Source organism: Diceros bicornis, chromosome 31, assembly GCF_020826845.1.
Source record: "Diceros bicornis minor isolate mBicDic1 chromosome 31, mDicBic1.mat.cur, whole genome shotgun sequence".
Taxonomy (NCBI): Eukaryota; Metazoa; Chordata; class Mammalia; order Perissodactyla; family Rhinocerotidae; genus Diceros; species Diceros bicornis.
Genome location: NC_080770.1, coordinates 21,286,336 through 21,298,882, shown reverse-complemented (window position 1 = coordinate 21,298,882; position 12,547 = coordinate 21,286,336). Strand labels below are relative to the sequence as shown.

The window sequence follows — 12,547 nt, the reverse complement described above, 5'->3', positions numbered from 1 at the left end:
TTACTTTAATTTTGAATGTGCCATTTGAGACCATACCTTCTGCATTGTGATTTTCATCTCCATATTTCTCAGAGTATAGATGAGAGGATTCAGTATGGGGGCAATCACAGTGTAAAACACAGAGATTTCCTTATCCTTGTTCTCACTCCCAGCAGGTAGAACATAAGTATAGATACACGGCACAAAAAATAAAACTACAACCATTATGTGAGAGCTACAGGTTGAGAGAGCTTTGTGTTGCCCTGCAGAGGAGTATGTCCTAAGATTATATAATATGAGAATGTAAGACGCTATTAGGACAAGAAAAATAACAACTACTACAATCCCTGAATTAGCAATCACTAAGATACCAACAACATGAATATCTTGGCACACCAGTTTCAAAAGAGGCTTCACATCACATATGTAGTGATCGATCTGATTAGGACCACAGAAAGGTAAACTGAGTACCATGAGCAGCAGAGCAGCAGAGTGCCAAAAACCCACAACCCAGGCCATGACAATCAGCATGTTACACCTCTGCCGGTTCACGATGACCACATAGTGTAGGGGCTTGACAATGGCAACATAGCGGTCAAAGGCCATGGACACCAAGATGAATGTCTCCACACCCGCTAGCAAGTGGGCAGTGAAGAGCTGGGTCATACAGTTTTTATAGGAAATATTTTTTCTTGCTGCCGCTAAGTCCCTGATCAGCCGGGGGACCACAGTGGAGGTGTAGCAGAGGTCCATGAGGGAAAGGTGGCAGAGAAAGTAGTACACTGGTTGTTGGATTAGATGGCTGCAGATGATTGTGAGTAAGATGATAAAGTTCCCCGTTAAAACTGCCAGGTAACAGAGCAGGAACAAGATAAAGAACAGCAGCTCTATTTGCTTATTTCCCCACAGCCCCATGAACACAAATTCTGTGACATTGTTCTGATTTTCCATGAGGTTGAGTTGAGTTATGAGTACACAGCAGAAACTCAATTCATCTGAAATGGACAGAACATAATACATCTTCAATAGCACTTTTTAAGTTTTGGAGAGATTTATACATGAAGAAAAGATTTGGTCATACGGGATTTATTAGACTGAATCTCAAATCCATTTTATAATAAAACCATCATTACATCCATAATGATTTTTAATAAAAACATATTTTATATCTGGAACTTTTGTAAATTTTGCATGCATTTAATTCACAACAATCCAAAAGTTAATATTCTCATACTCATTTTTAATATGGGGAAAAAATGGGAGACTTCAGTTAATTACACCAATTCTTTCATATATTAAGTAGCAACCTAAGATGAACCTGTATGTGATGCCAGATTTCATGTTCTTGGGAACTATCTACATTATCCACTGACCAAATTCCAGCCATTGTCCACCTCTATAAAAGATCTCCTTCCCCGCCATTAACTACCTGTATAACTTTAAACAAGTCCCTCCTCTTCTCTATGCTACATGTAATTTATGTATAAAGTTTTAATCACACACAAACATTCCATACATCCTGTGAAACTAAATATTCTTGAAATAAAAATAAATAAAGGTTCTTAATCATAGCGGAGCATAGCTGAATTAGGTGAAAATAGTCTTGGTGACTCTCTTTCTTGGCATGTTTGTTCAAGATTCAGAACACGGAGAGGCTGGACAGAGGGAAGTGGAGGCACAATGCTGGGCATCTGAACACAGGAACAGAGGTTATTATTAAATAAAAGCTTCACCTTTTTGCTAATTATTCTAATGACACATTTCAGAGGTCACTGTTGAAACGTTAGAAACACTTGAGAGAGCTAGTTGTTTTCTGTTGACATGTTGAAGAGCTCAGTATGATTGAAGAATGACCTTCTTATTTCAGCTTACATTTAGAACAGTGCTGCCATTTTGATGCAGTACAGCTAGGAGCAGAGAGTGAATATGTTGAAACCACCACCTTTTACCCGTAACCAAATGCCAAATATACTCCACAGCAAAATCATGTTTCTTTCCTTAAAGACTGTTAATTTCAATGAATTGTTTCAATGGTACCAATAGGAGAACAATATGATGTAGTGGGCAGATCCCTCACCTAATTATCATGAAGATGAGCATCTAGTCTCACATGTCCTGTTAGTTTTTTCTTGTTAGCGCTGAGCAGTTCATCCTCTTTGAGCCTCTTTCTTCAACTAGTAAGTGGAACTAACAATACTGGATCTATTTGTCTTGTGCCAAGAGTAAAATAAATAATGTTCATGCAAAGAATATTCAACATAAAGGGCTTATATTCTAACTTGTCAACTCCACAGAATGCTACTCCCAAAAATATTTAGAGAGGGCCAAATTATTGTATAAGAAAATAGATATCGGCATTTTCATCAATTAATTGGTTTTACCTGTGGATTTTTGTATTCTGCCATGAGAGGATTGGTTGAAGAACTCATTAAACTACATCAAGTTTAAGGAAGAAACATTGGAGTCAGTATAAGTTTGTACTGGGGTCAAAGTGGAGTTCAGCAAAGTACTTTTTATGTATAAATTGAAAATATTCAAACCTAGTTTTTATTTATGTGGAAGAATCTGATCAAAAGATATGAAGAAATCTAAAGATAACTTTTCGTTAAAATCATAGTACAAAACTGTAGAAAAACTGGATAATGCAACTTTTGGTTTAGAATGTTTCCTGAACATTGGTGCAAGCCTCAGCATCTCTTAACATTTGGGGCAGTGCTGCCTAAATTACAATGACTGAACATCAGTTGGGAAAATACAGACTAATATGGAAAAAGATCCTTCAAAGCAGTGTCCAGAGAGTCTCTACTAGAAATCCTCTGACCAACCTACCTTATGCATAAATATTCCCCAGTCCCATCTGCAGATCATTTTCCTTCTGGTCTTCTTTTAATCCATAAAGTCTCTCCTGAGACTCTTTCTTTTCTTTCTCTCTTTCCTTTCTTTCTCTCTCCCTTTTCTCTCTCTCTCTCACATTCTCTCTCCTACACACACACACGCACACACACACTCTATCCACATATATGTTTAGACACAAAGGGTTTTTGGAGTGAAAATATTGAGTCCACCTTTTCACACATCTTTCAGTTGAAGAGTGTCTCCCAAAAATATCTCCTTTAAACTTGACATTCTTTGAGAAAAACCTCTGTGAGGAATTGTTTGCAAAGACATGTCAACTAGAGTTTGAAAGGAAAAAAAACACTGAAATAAGATTCTTGGGAAGTGGGATTTATGACTAAGTACATGGAGTATATGGAGGGTGTAAAAATCCATTAAGGGTAACTTGAGATGATTTTTCTCTGTCTTTAACTGTTTATCACATCTATAATAAAGAAACATCATGAAATTGAAAGTTATGGGCTTCGTTATTTGATGCATTTAGAGTAAAATGTTTAGATATCATATACTAAATAATGATATGTTCTAAGCACTATACTAAATACTTCCCATTTACCAATCTTTTCATCTTCACCATGACTTGAAGAGTTATGATTATTGTATTATTGAGCCTGTTTTGGAAATAATGAAAGTAGAACCCAAGGGTTACACAAGTAATAAGGGGAAGGTCCATATCTAAACCACTTCTGTATGATTGGGAAGCTCATACTTTTCAAATTATGCTTAAAGATCTTCTCAGAAATACAAATATAAGCTTAAAACCCTCAATTTGCCCTCAAATTATCATCCGATTTTCCTGAATGCCCTCTTTTGAAAATAACCACTAACAAAATTATTCCAGAAAAAAGTAAACAAAAATTTGAATTACTATGATCAAATTTTTATATAAAATGAAGAGTTTTTCAAAATCCCAATTATTTTCTCCACATATATATAAATTATTATACTCACTGCTGCAAGATTTTACATTTCTTTGGAATGTCAAGGTAATTCTTCAGGCTGATTCCTCTTATTTTTCTGAGACCATGTTATGAAACTGCAAATAAAGGTGGAAAGACTCTGACTGTCCCATGAGTCTTCCATTCAAAGGAACCTTTTAGGAAAACATTTCTGGGAATACCTTGAATTAAAAGGCACAAGGGGGACCAGAGGGAAAAAATCCCACAAGCATTTTACAACAGCCAGTGTGTGTGTGGTTATTATAATTGTAGAAATAAAGCTAATGCTATTACAATGGTCATATAGAGGGGTTTGAGGCTTACTTCTATTATTTATCTCATGAAAGTAATCACAGGAATGATTCAATACTTCTGTAATGGGATAGCACTGATTAAATATTATGGATATTTGTTTTTCTATGTCTCTACTGCCCTAGAATAATTTCCTCTAAGATTGAACTTGCTGATGTTTACCACGGTTTTATATATATATATGTAAGATATTGAATTCTTTATCATCCAATTAAATCAATATCTTAAGAGAGCTACAAAAGAGTAATATTTTCCTCATCAACATAGAATCATTGCCATTATGATGGAGATTTGGAAATCGTATCTCAATATTTAATTACAACCATTGCATACATAGAAGACATGTCCACTGTTCTGTGTTACTGAGTATCATCTAGTATTAGGGTACTGGTTAGAACAGGGAAATGTCATATTGCATATTTTTCACCTTATTTTAGTTCATATTTGTTTTGTATTTTTCCCCTGTTGAGTGAGTGAGGAAGAGGCGTGTCAGTTGAGCCTAAAGGAACAGTTTGAGTCAATTGTAGTACTTAGTTCATAGCAGATGATCCTCTTGGGTCCGTGCAAGGTCCCTCCAAAGTTTATTTTATAATATATTTTTTTTCTGTTTTTCTTGCTCATTTCCACTCCGTTTGGCCTTGCAGATGTCCACTGTGCTCTAACACACTCAACTCCCGCTAGTCCCGGTGTATCGCCTTCCCTGCGGTTTCCCTACAACTACCACATCTTGAGAATAATCTCTCACAGTATTCCCCTTAAATTACGGCACGTGACTCAGTATTCCCCTTGCTCAATGATCCTGACTCATACATGTACTTAATAATATAGCCTTAAAATACGTGAAACAAAATTAGATAAATCCAAATTTATCTAATTGGATAAATTAGATATCAAATATCTAATAAGAAGGAAAATATCCATCCACGTTCACAGTGGCAGATTTCAATGCTCTTCTTTCATTATCGATGAGTAAAGCAGGCAAGAAATCAGAAAGGATATAAAAGATCTGAACAAGACAATTTAAAAGTGTATAGAGGCATGTATAAAATTGTATTTTAACAAAGACTACATATTATTTGCATGCATAGTTAGGATATTTACAAAGTTAATTATTAGATCTTTAAAAGAGCCTCAACATATTTTAAAGAAGTGATTATATACAAAAATCTGAACACAACAAAATATATATCTAGATCTGTATCTAGGTACAGATATCGACTTTGGTTTAGATATAGATAGATATAGATAAAAACACATACACGATATCAGGAAATTATAACTATATCCTGCAAAATAGCTAATTTGTTAAAAAAAATCATACTGGAATTTTAAAACCACCTATGATTGAAATATAAGGAACATACTACATATCAAACTTTATAAGATGCAGTAATTGCAGCACTTTTAAAGAAAATTATAACCTTACTATTTACATTAGAAGAAAAGAAAATCTGAAAAGAATTCTATCTTTAGAAGACAGGAGATTATAGAGAAATAAAAAGAAAAGACATAAGAAAAATCATAGGAGAAGTAAATGAAAGAGAAACAACAACAACAAAAAAACAAAAGAGCAACAAATTCAAAAATTGCATCTTGGAAAAAAACCTATCATAATAAAGAAACTTTGAGCAATATGGATCAATATTAAAAAAAAGACGAATAAATATTAATGAAGGGGGATATAGCTACTGACAAATAAAGAAATTAATAAAACTATAAAATGTTATGAATAACTAAATGCCAATAAATTTGAAATTGTAAACCAAGTAAAGATATTTCTAGAAAAAATTGTTACCAAAAGTGATTTAAGAAGAATTACAAAAGTTATCTAGTCTATAACTAGTAAGAAACAGAATTAATTAAAAATAATTGCATAAAAGAAATATTAAGCCAAAATGCATTTATAAAATTTTACCATATTTTTCCAGAATAGATAATACTACTTTTTTATACAAAGTCTGCCTTAGAAAAGTAAAAAGCAAACTATCATTATTTTGCAAGAATACAACTATTATAACAAGGAAATACCATTAATTACTGGTCCTTTTCCCTTCAAAATTGAGACTGTAAAATGTCTTAAAAAATACTTGCAAACCTACTCTAACTTTGTATAAAAATTATTGTTCCATTACCAAATAGAATTTATCTCAGATATTCTAGAATGGTTTATTGTTAGAATCTTGATAAATATATCTACCAAATTGGCAACTAAAAGTGAAAAACCAAATAATTATTTCAAAATATGCAGAAAAAGCATGTGATAAACGTTTATCACTATCAAAAATTTAAAAAGTTTATTAATATAAAGAAACTCGCTTAACACAAATAGAATTTATTAAAAACCCCACATAAAACATTACCCTAAACAGGTTAAGTTAGATACATTCTCTTCAAAATCAAGAATGAGAGAAAGATGCTCATTTCTGCTACCGTTATCACTCAACATTGTAATGCAAGTCTTAACCAGCACAATGAGACAAAAATCCGGTACAAAAGAAATGGAAAAGAGGAAATAGAACTGACATTATTTTCAGATGACATGATCATTCATAAAGATTTTATACATATTTTTAGAAATAGAGCAGCATAGTGTCTGAGCACAAGATTAATATACAAAATTCAATCACATGTCCATCTGCCATCAACAAGCAATAAGACGTAATTAAAATAGTTGTAATTTACACTAGCACTAGAGAATAGACTATTGAGTAACTAAGAATTTTCTATAATTTGATGTGTAGTATTCCATTGTTTGGCTGTGCCACAATTTGCTTACCCATTTACCTATTGGTAGACTTTTGGATTATTTACGGTTTCCAGCTATTGCAAATAAATCTGTTATTAGCATTCATGTACAAGTCTTTGTATGTATGTACACTTTTATTATTCTTGATAAATATCAATGGAATGTCTAGGTCAAAAGGTAAGTGTATATTTAGCTATTTAAATTACTGCTAAACTGTTTCCCAAATTTTCAGAACTATGGAATCTTATCAAGAAGCTATAACAACCAGGGGAATGCTTAATAAAGAAAAAAGTTGATAAAGACAACATTGTGGCATTTTAATTTACTCACCTACCATTTTCCACTTCCCAGCTCAGTGGTAGCCATGATGAGGATGTCCCACATTCCTCACGTTGTTTGCAAGTACCAGAGGGAACAATACAGACCTCAATCTCAAACAACTATGATTGTGTGTTTTGAACTTGGTAGTGGCTCCCTGGAAAAGTGATTCACTGGTTTGACTTGTTTTTACCTGCCTTGCAAGTTTCTCAGGGCTGGAGTGACCTCCAGGGCAGATTTTGTCAAAACCATCTAAAGTCAAATATACTTATGCAGAAGTAGAAGTATAATGATGTATACCTGAAATTTATACGTTATAAACCAACATTACCACAATAAAAATTATAAATACATCTGATTAACCAAAATCAAAGGCACAATAAATGAAATCATCCATTCAAAAATATATATATATACATGCAGGCCACAACTGCCTGATGCAAGGGGTAAGACAAGGAAAACAGCAGAAAGTCTGAATAACCTGAAAAGAATGGGGCTGGGGAAGGAGATACATAGGAAGAATCAGGGCTTTGAAAAACTCTTGTATATAACAGGGACTCTAGACAACCATTCATACTCTCAGGGCTCGATGCATTCTCAGAAAATTTCAAGAAGACAATAAACATTTACCACCACTTATCTTTATATTGGTGAAAGAAGGAAGTTATGGTTAAGGTTGTGTTTTAAATAGCCTGGCTAAGTATTCAAGAAGTGCTCCAACAGAGGGCCAATTGCAAAGAAGTGAATGGTATATTATTTATTTATTTGTTTAAGGATATCTCTGTCAAATAACTAGCTGACCACTAAACTAATACAAGAGACACTTCAATAACCAACATGACAAAGAATACAGTTTTACAAAAAAAATAGAAAAGTCACTAAACAAACAAACCACTATATCCCATAAAAAGCTTCCCTCATAAAGTTAGAAGAATACAAGGATGTCCACTCTTACTATTTATATTCAACATTTTACTAGAAATTCTTGCTAGAGAAATTAGGTTAAAAAGACAGGTAATAGGCATCCAAATTAGAAAGAAAGCAAGAAAATTATCTCTATTCACAAATGTTATGATCTTATATATAGAAAATCTATACTTTATAAATATTAGAGTTATTAAACAAGTTCAGCAAAGTAGTAGGATATAAGATAAACATGCAAACACCAGTTGTATTTCTGTAAACTAGCAACAAAAAAACTGAAGATAGAATTAAGTAAACTATTCCCTTTATAATAGAATTGTATAGAATAAAATAATTAAAGATAAATTTAACCAAGGAGATGAAAAACTTTTTACATTAAAAGTCAAAACATTTTTGAAAGAAATTAAAGTAGACCTCAATAAATAGAAAACATCCCATCTTCATGGATTAGAAGGCAATATAATTAAGATAACAATAGTCCCCAAAGTGATCTACAGATTCAATGCTTTCCCTATCAGGATATCAATAGCCTTTTTTGACAGAAAGGGAAAATTGATTCTAATATTTATATAGCATTTCATGCAACCCCAAATGCCAAACACTCTTGAGAATAGAAGAACAAGTTTCAAGGACTCATGTTTCCTGATCTATGACCTTACTGAAAGCTATAGTAATTAAAACAATGTGGTTCTGGCATAAGGAGATGCATATAGATAAATGGAATAGAATTGAGAGTCCAGACATCAACACATACATCTATTGTCAACTGCGTTTTGGCAAGATTGTCAAGATCATTCAGTAGAAAACTAATAGTCCTCAACCAATGGAGCTGGGAAACTGGTATCCAAATACAAAAGAATGAATTTGGACCCCTACTTCACACTATCTACAAAAATTAACTCGAAGTGGATCAAACCAAAAAGTAAAGCTAAAACTATAAAATTCTTGGAAAAAAAATAGACAAAAGTCTTCATCATTTCTTGATAGAAAGGTAAGATAATTAAACTAGTTATCATTTTGAGCCAGGGACTATGCTGGGCACACTATATATATTAGTTCATTATCTGTAACTAATTCTAATAATATTTCATTAATAATTCTGCTCATTTTTAGACATCATAATTGGTGATGATATGTTGCCTACTACATTATGGTATGTAACTACCATAGCGTAATAAAAGCAATGGGCCACTTAGCATTTCAGGGGTAAATAACAAAGAATATATCATGTTTCTAAATTTCTTTGTGGGTTCAGGATCATGTCTTCAGTCTTAGGCTGCTAACCCATCAGAAAGCATGATGACCCAAATAAAAGAATATTTTACTTTCAGACAGGAATTTCTATTTATTAAATAGAAAGTCATCCTCTATAAAGTACTTGCCTGCTTACCAACAGTAGTTTCCACAAGGTAGCATAATGTCTGATGCACAAGAAATATTAAATAAATGAATAAAAGTATAGTGAAAGATGAATAAATTCAATAAAATGCAGAGCAAATGAATAGTATTAGAGACTAGGGAATTTTTTTCTACCTTTATCTGTTTCAGACTCTGAGAATTCTTTCTAGATCCTTGTAAAACCATTATTGATTTTTATTCTTGCTTAAGCTTGGGAATGAGAAAGAAATTGAAACTGAGATTGCCATCTAATTAGCAAATGGTTGACCTTGATATTCTCCCTGCTGTCAGCACGTTTTCATCAGCTTATGAGTGTGGACTGTTTGTGTTATAGTTCTCTGTTACTCATTTTACTTTTTGGTAACATTTAATTATGAAAAGCTGTTTTTTAAAAATTGTAGCTACATCTACACAAAAAGCGTTTCAGGATAAATTTAGTCCATTCTTTCTTTCTGTTGTACGTTCGTTAATCAACAAAAGTTTTTGAGTCAAAGGAATGTATCAGGTACATTGAAAGCTTCTGGTGCTTCAGTGGTGAATAAACAGATAACAGGGCATGCCTCCACAGAGCTTAAGATCCATTGAGAGAGTCCCAGAAGGGAGCAGAAAATGACAACACCGTGCTATAAATGAGAAGATAGTGGAATCACTGGGTGCTATAAGAGAATGTTTGAGGGACGCACAACAATTCCTAGATGAAAAGACATAAAGAATGGGACACAAAGGATGAAAATAAATCAGCAAAGTGAATAAGCATGAATTAGGATGAGAGCATTCCTAGCAGAGGGAATACATAACAAAGGCCAAGAGGTGAAAAAGAGTATGTGGGAAGGGTAATCAATTCAATGTCATCGTGACTTATAATACATCCTTTCATTCAGTGATTATTTATCGAATCCCCACTGTGTGCCAGGCAACATGCTGGACACTGACCTTCTAAAAGGGTAAATAGTGAGATATGAAACTAGAGAAATAGGAAGAGGAAAGATCAAGAAGGGTCTCGTAATCACGTTCAGGCTCAATGCTAAGTACCATGGGGTAAACATTGAAAGGCATTTTAAACCACTGAGTGGTGCAGATAGATTTGAGTTATAGAATGATAACTCTAGCTACAGCATAGGAAATGCATTGAAGGGGACAAAACTGATAGCAGAAGAGCAGTTAGGAGATTTTGTAGTGATTGGATGTGAAATTATGGTGCCAGTGAGGATGTGGTATGTGGTGGACACTGCTGCATGCAGCACAAATTCCTTTCACCGTACTAGGGCTCCCACCTTCAGCAGCTGTGTGCCTAGGCAGCTAACAGCTCACAGCTCACAGCCCCATCCTTCTGTTGACAATCAAACCTGAGAAAACAGAAGCTGTTTATCTGAGGTATTATGCCCACCATCCCACTGCCCACCAGTGATCAATGACTGACTGAAGTGGGGGTAAAAATGGCCAGTCCCCTTGCCTCAAGGTGGAACCAGTTCTGTAGTACAATGTGTACTCCAGAGCTCCCATGGCTCCAGCCTAAAGCCAGACTCCAGTTGAGAACACATCCTTTCTTTCCTGCCGTAGTCAACTTTTCTATACCCTTCTCATTATAAATCACTTTCATAAGAATCCCATCTGAGGGTCTGCATCTAGGGTACCCAAACTAACATGGAAAGATAGGGAAAGGTTCAAGAAATATTTAGGAGTTATAAACAAAAGAACTTGATAGTGGATGAAGATTAGAGAGAGAGGAGTCATGGATGAAACCCATGTTCTGACTTAGGTCACTGGAAGGGTAAGGCTACAGAGAAGATGAAACGAAGGGATGAGTCTTTGTTAGAGGAAGAGGCCTTTCTATCCCCTGTGGAAGCAGCATTTCCCTTTTAGCTTGAAGTACTAACCTTGTACAGTGTGAAAAAACTGTAATGGCCTCCCCTGAGGCAGTCAGCATAAAAGGCAATGCTGATTCTCCTCAGGACTCAATCCACTACCCTCTTTGTTTCTAGACCTATAACTGAACTCATATCCCAGCAGGCTTCTAATGGTGAGGTACAAAGTGTGACCACAGGTAGATGCACCACACTCCAAAAGAACTACTTGAGTTGTTTAATTTATACGGACAGAAAACTAGGTATCATACGTGAGGATGGAAATTAAGGTATGGGATAACGGTGGAAGGAACAGAAAGTTGGATCAGGCTGAATTTATTGATATAAGCAGAGATTCTTCATTTAATGCTGCAGCTTGGGGAATTAGGAAAAACTCTAATAGTTTGCTTGGTTGGTTGGCTGAAACATGAACCAAAAGGTGGCCCTCAGTGAGTAAATTAAAATGTCAGACCTGCCTTAGTTTAATGTAGAAGAAGGGATTCAAAATCTTGTGGAGATTGGAATGTTAGAGTGGACTTATCATTTAAGACCTGTTCACTCTCACTGGGACGGTCCAGAAGAAATACCTTTCTGGAAAACTGTGAGAAAGAGATTTGGGAGGGGAGCTCTGTGATCGCTGTCTTCTGTAGACCAGAACTTAGAGTGGGAACTATGGTCACTAGACTGGGAAACCTAAACACAATGGGAGCGATTTAATCCCCAGTACCAGGGGCCAAGTGGTGGCACTCAACCCTCAAAGGCAAGGTGGGCATGATTATCATAATGGACAGAAGAGTCAACACAGCAACCATAATAATTTGATTCCAGCAGCACTTTGGCATTGGCTAGTTGATCATGGTGTTCCTAGAGGGGAAATAGAGAGGAAGCCTACTCAAATATTAATTGATCTGTGTCAGCTGAAAGGTTAAGTAAACACAAGTCTAGTTTGAATCAGAAAAACAGGAAGTCATGTATTCTCAATCAAACTCCAGACATGAGCCTGTTTATAGATTCAGAACCTATTGAAAGAAGGGAAAGGCAGGTACCCTGGAGGAAGGACCCTGGTGCAGTGCCAAAAGTTGATATGTTAATCTTTCTCTCAGCCTTCCCCAAAGGGATCTACAGCCTTTATCAGAGTGACTGCGCATTAAAGAAAAGGAAATTATCAGAACTTTCAGGAACTACTAGACACT

General features: G+C 34.9%; 1 protein-coding gene across 1 annotated transcript; it reads right to left on the bottom strand.

Moving 5' to 3' along the window:
- On the bottom strand, positions 1-930 carry LOC131395793 (olfactory receptor 4P4-like). The gene has a single exon (XM_058527614.1). It carries the CDS (start codon positions 928-930, stop codon positions 1-3), a length of 930 nt encoding a protein of 309 aa, XP_058383597.1.
- Between the last annotated feature and the right edge of the window lie 11,617 nt (positions 931-12,547).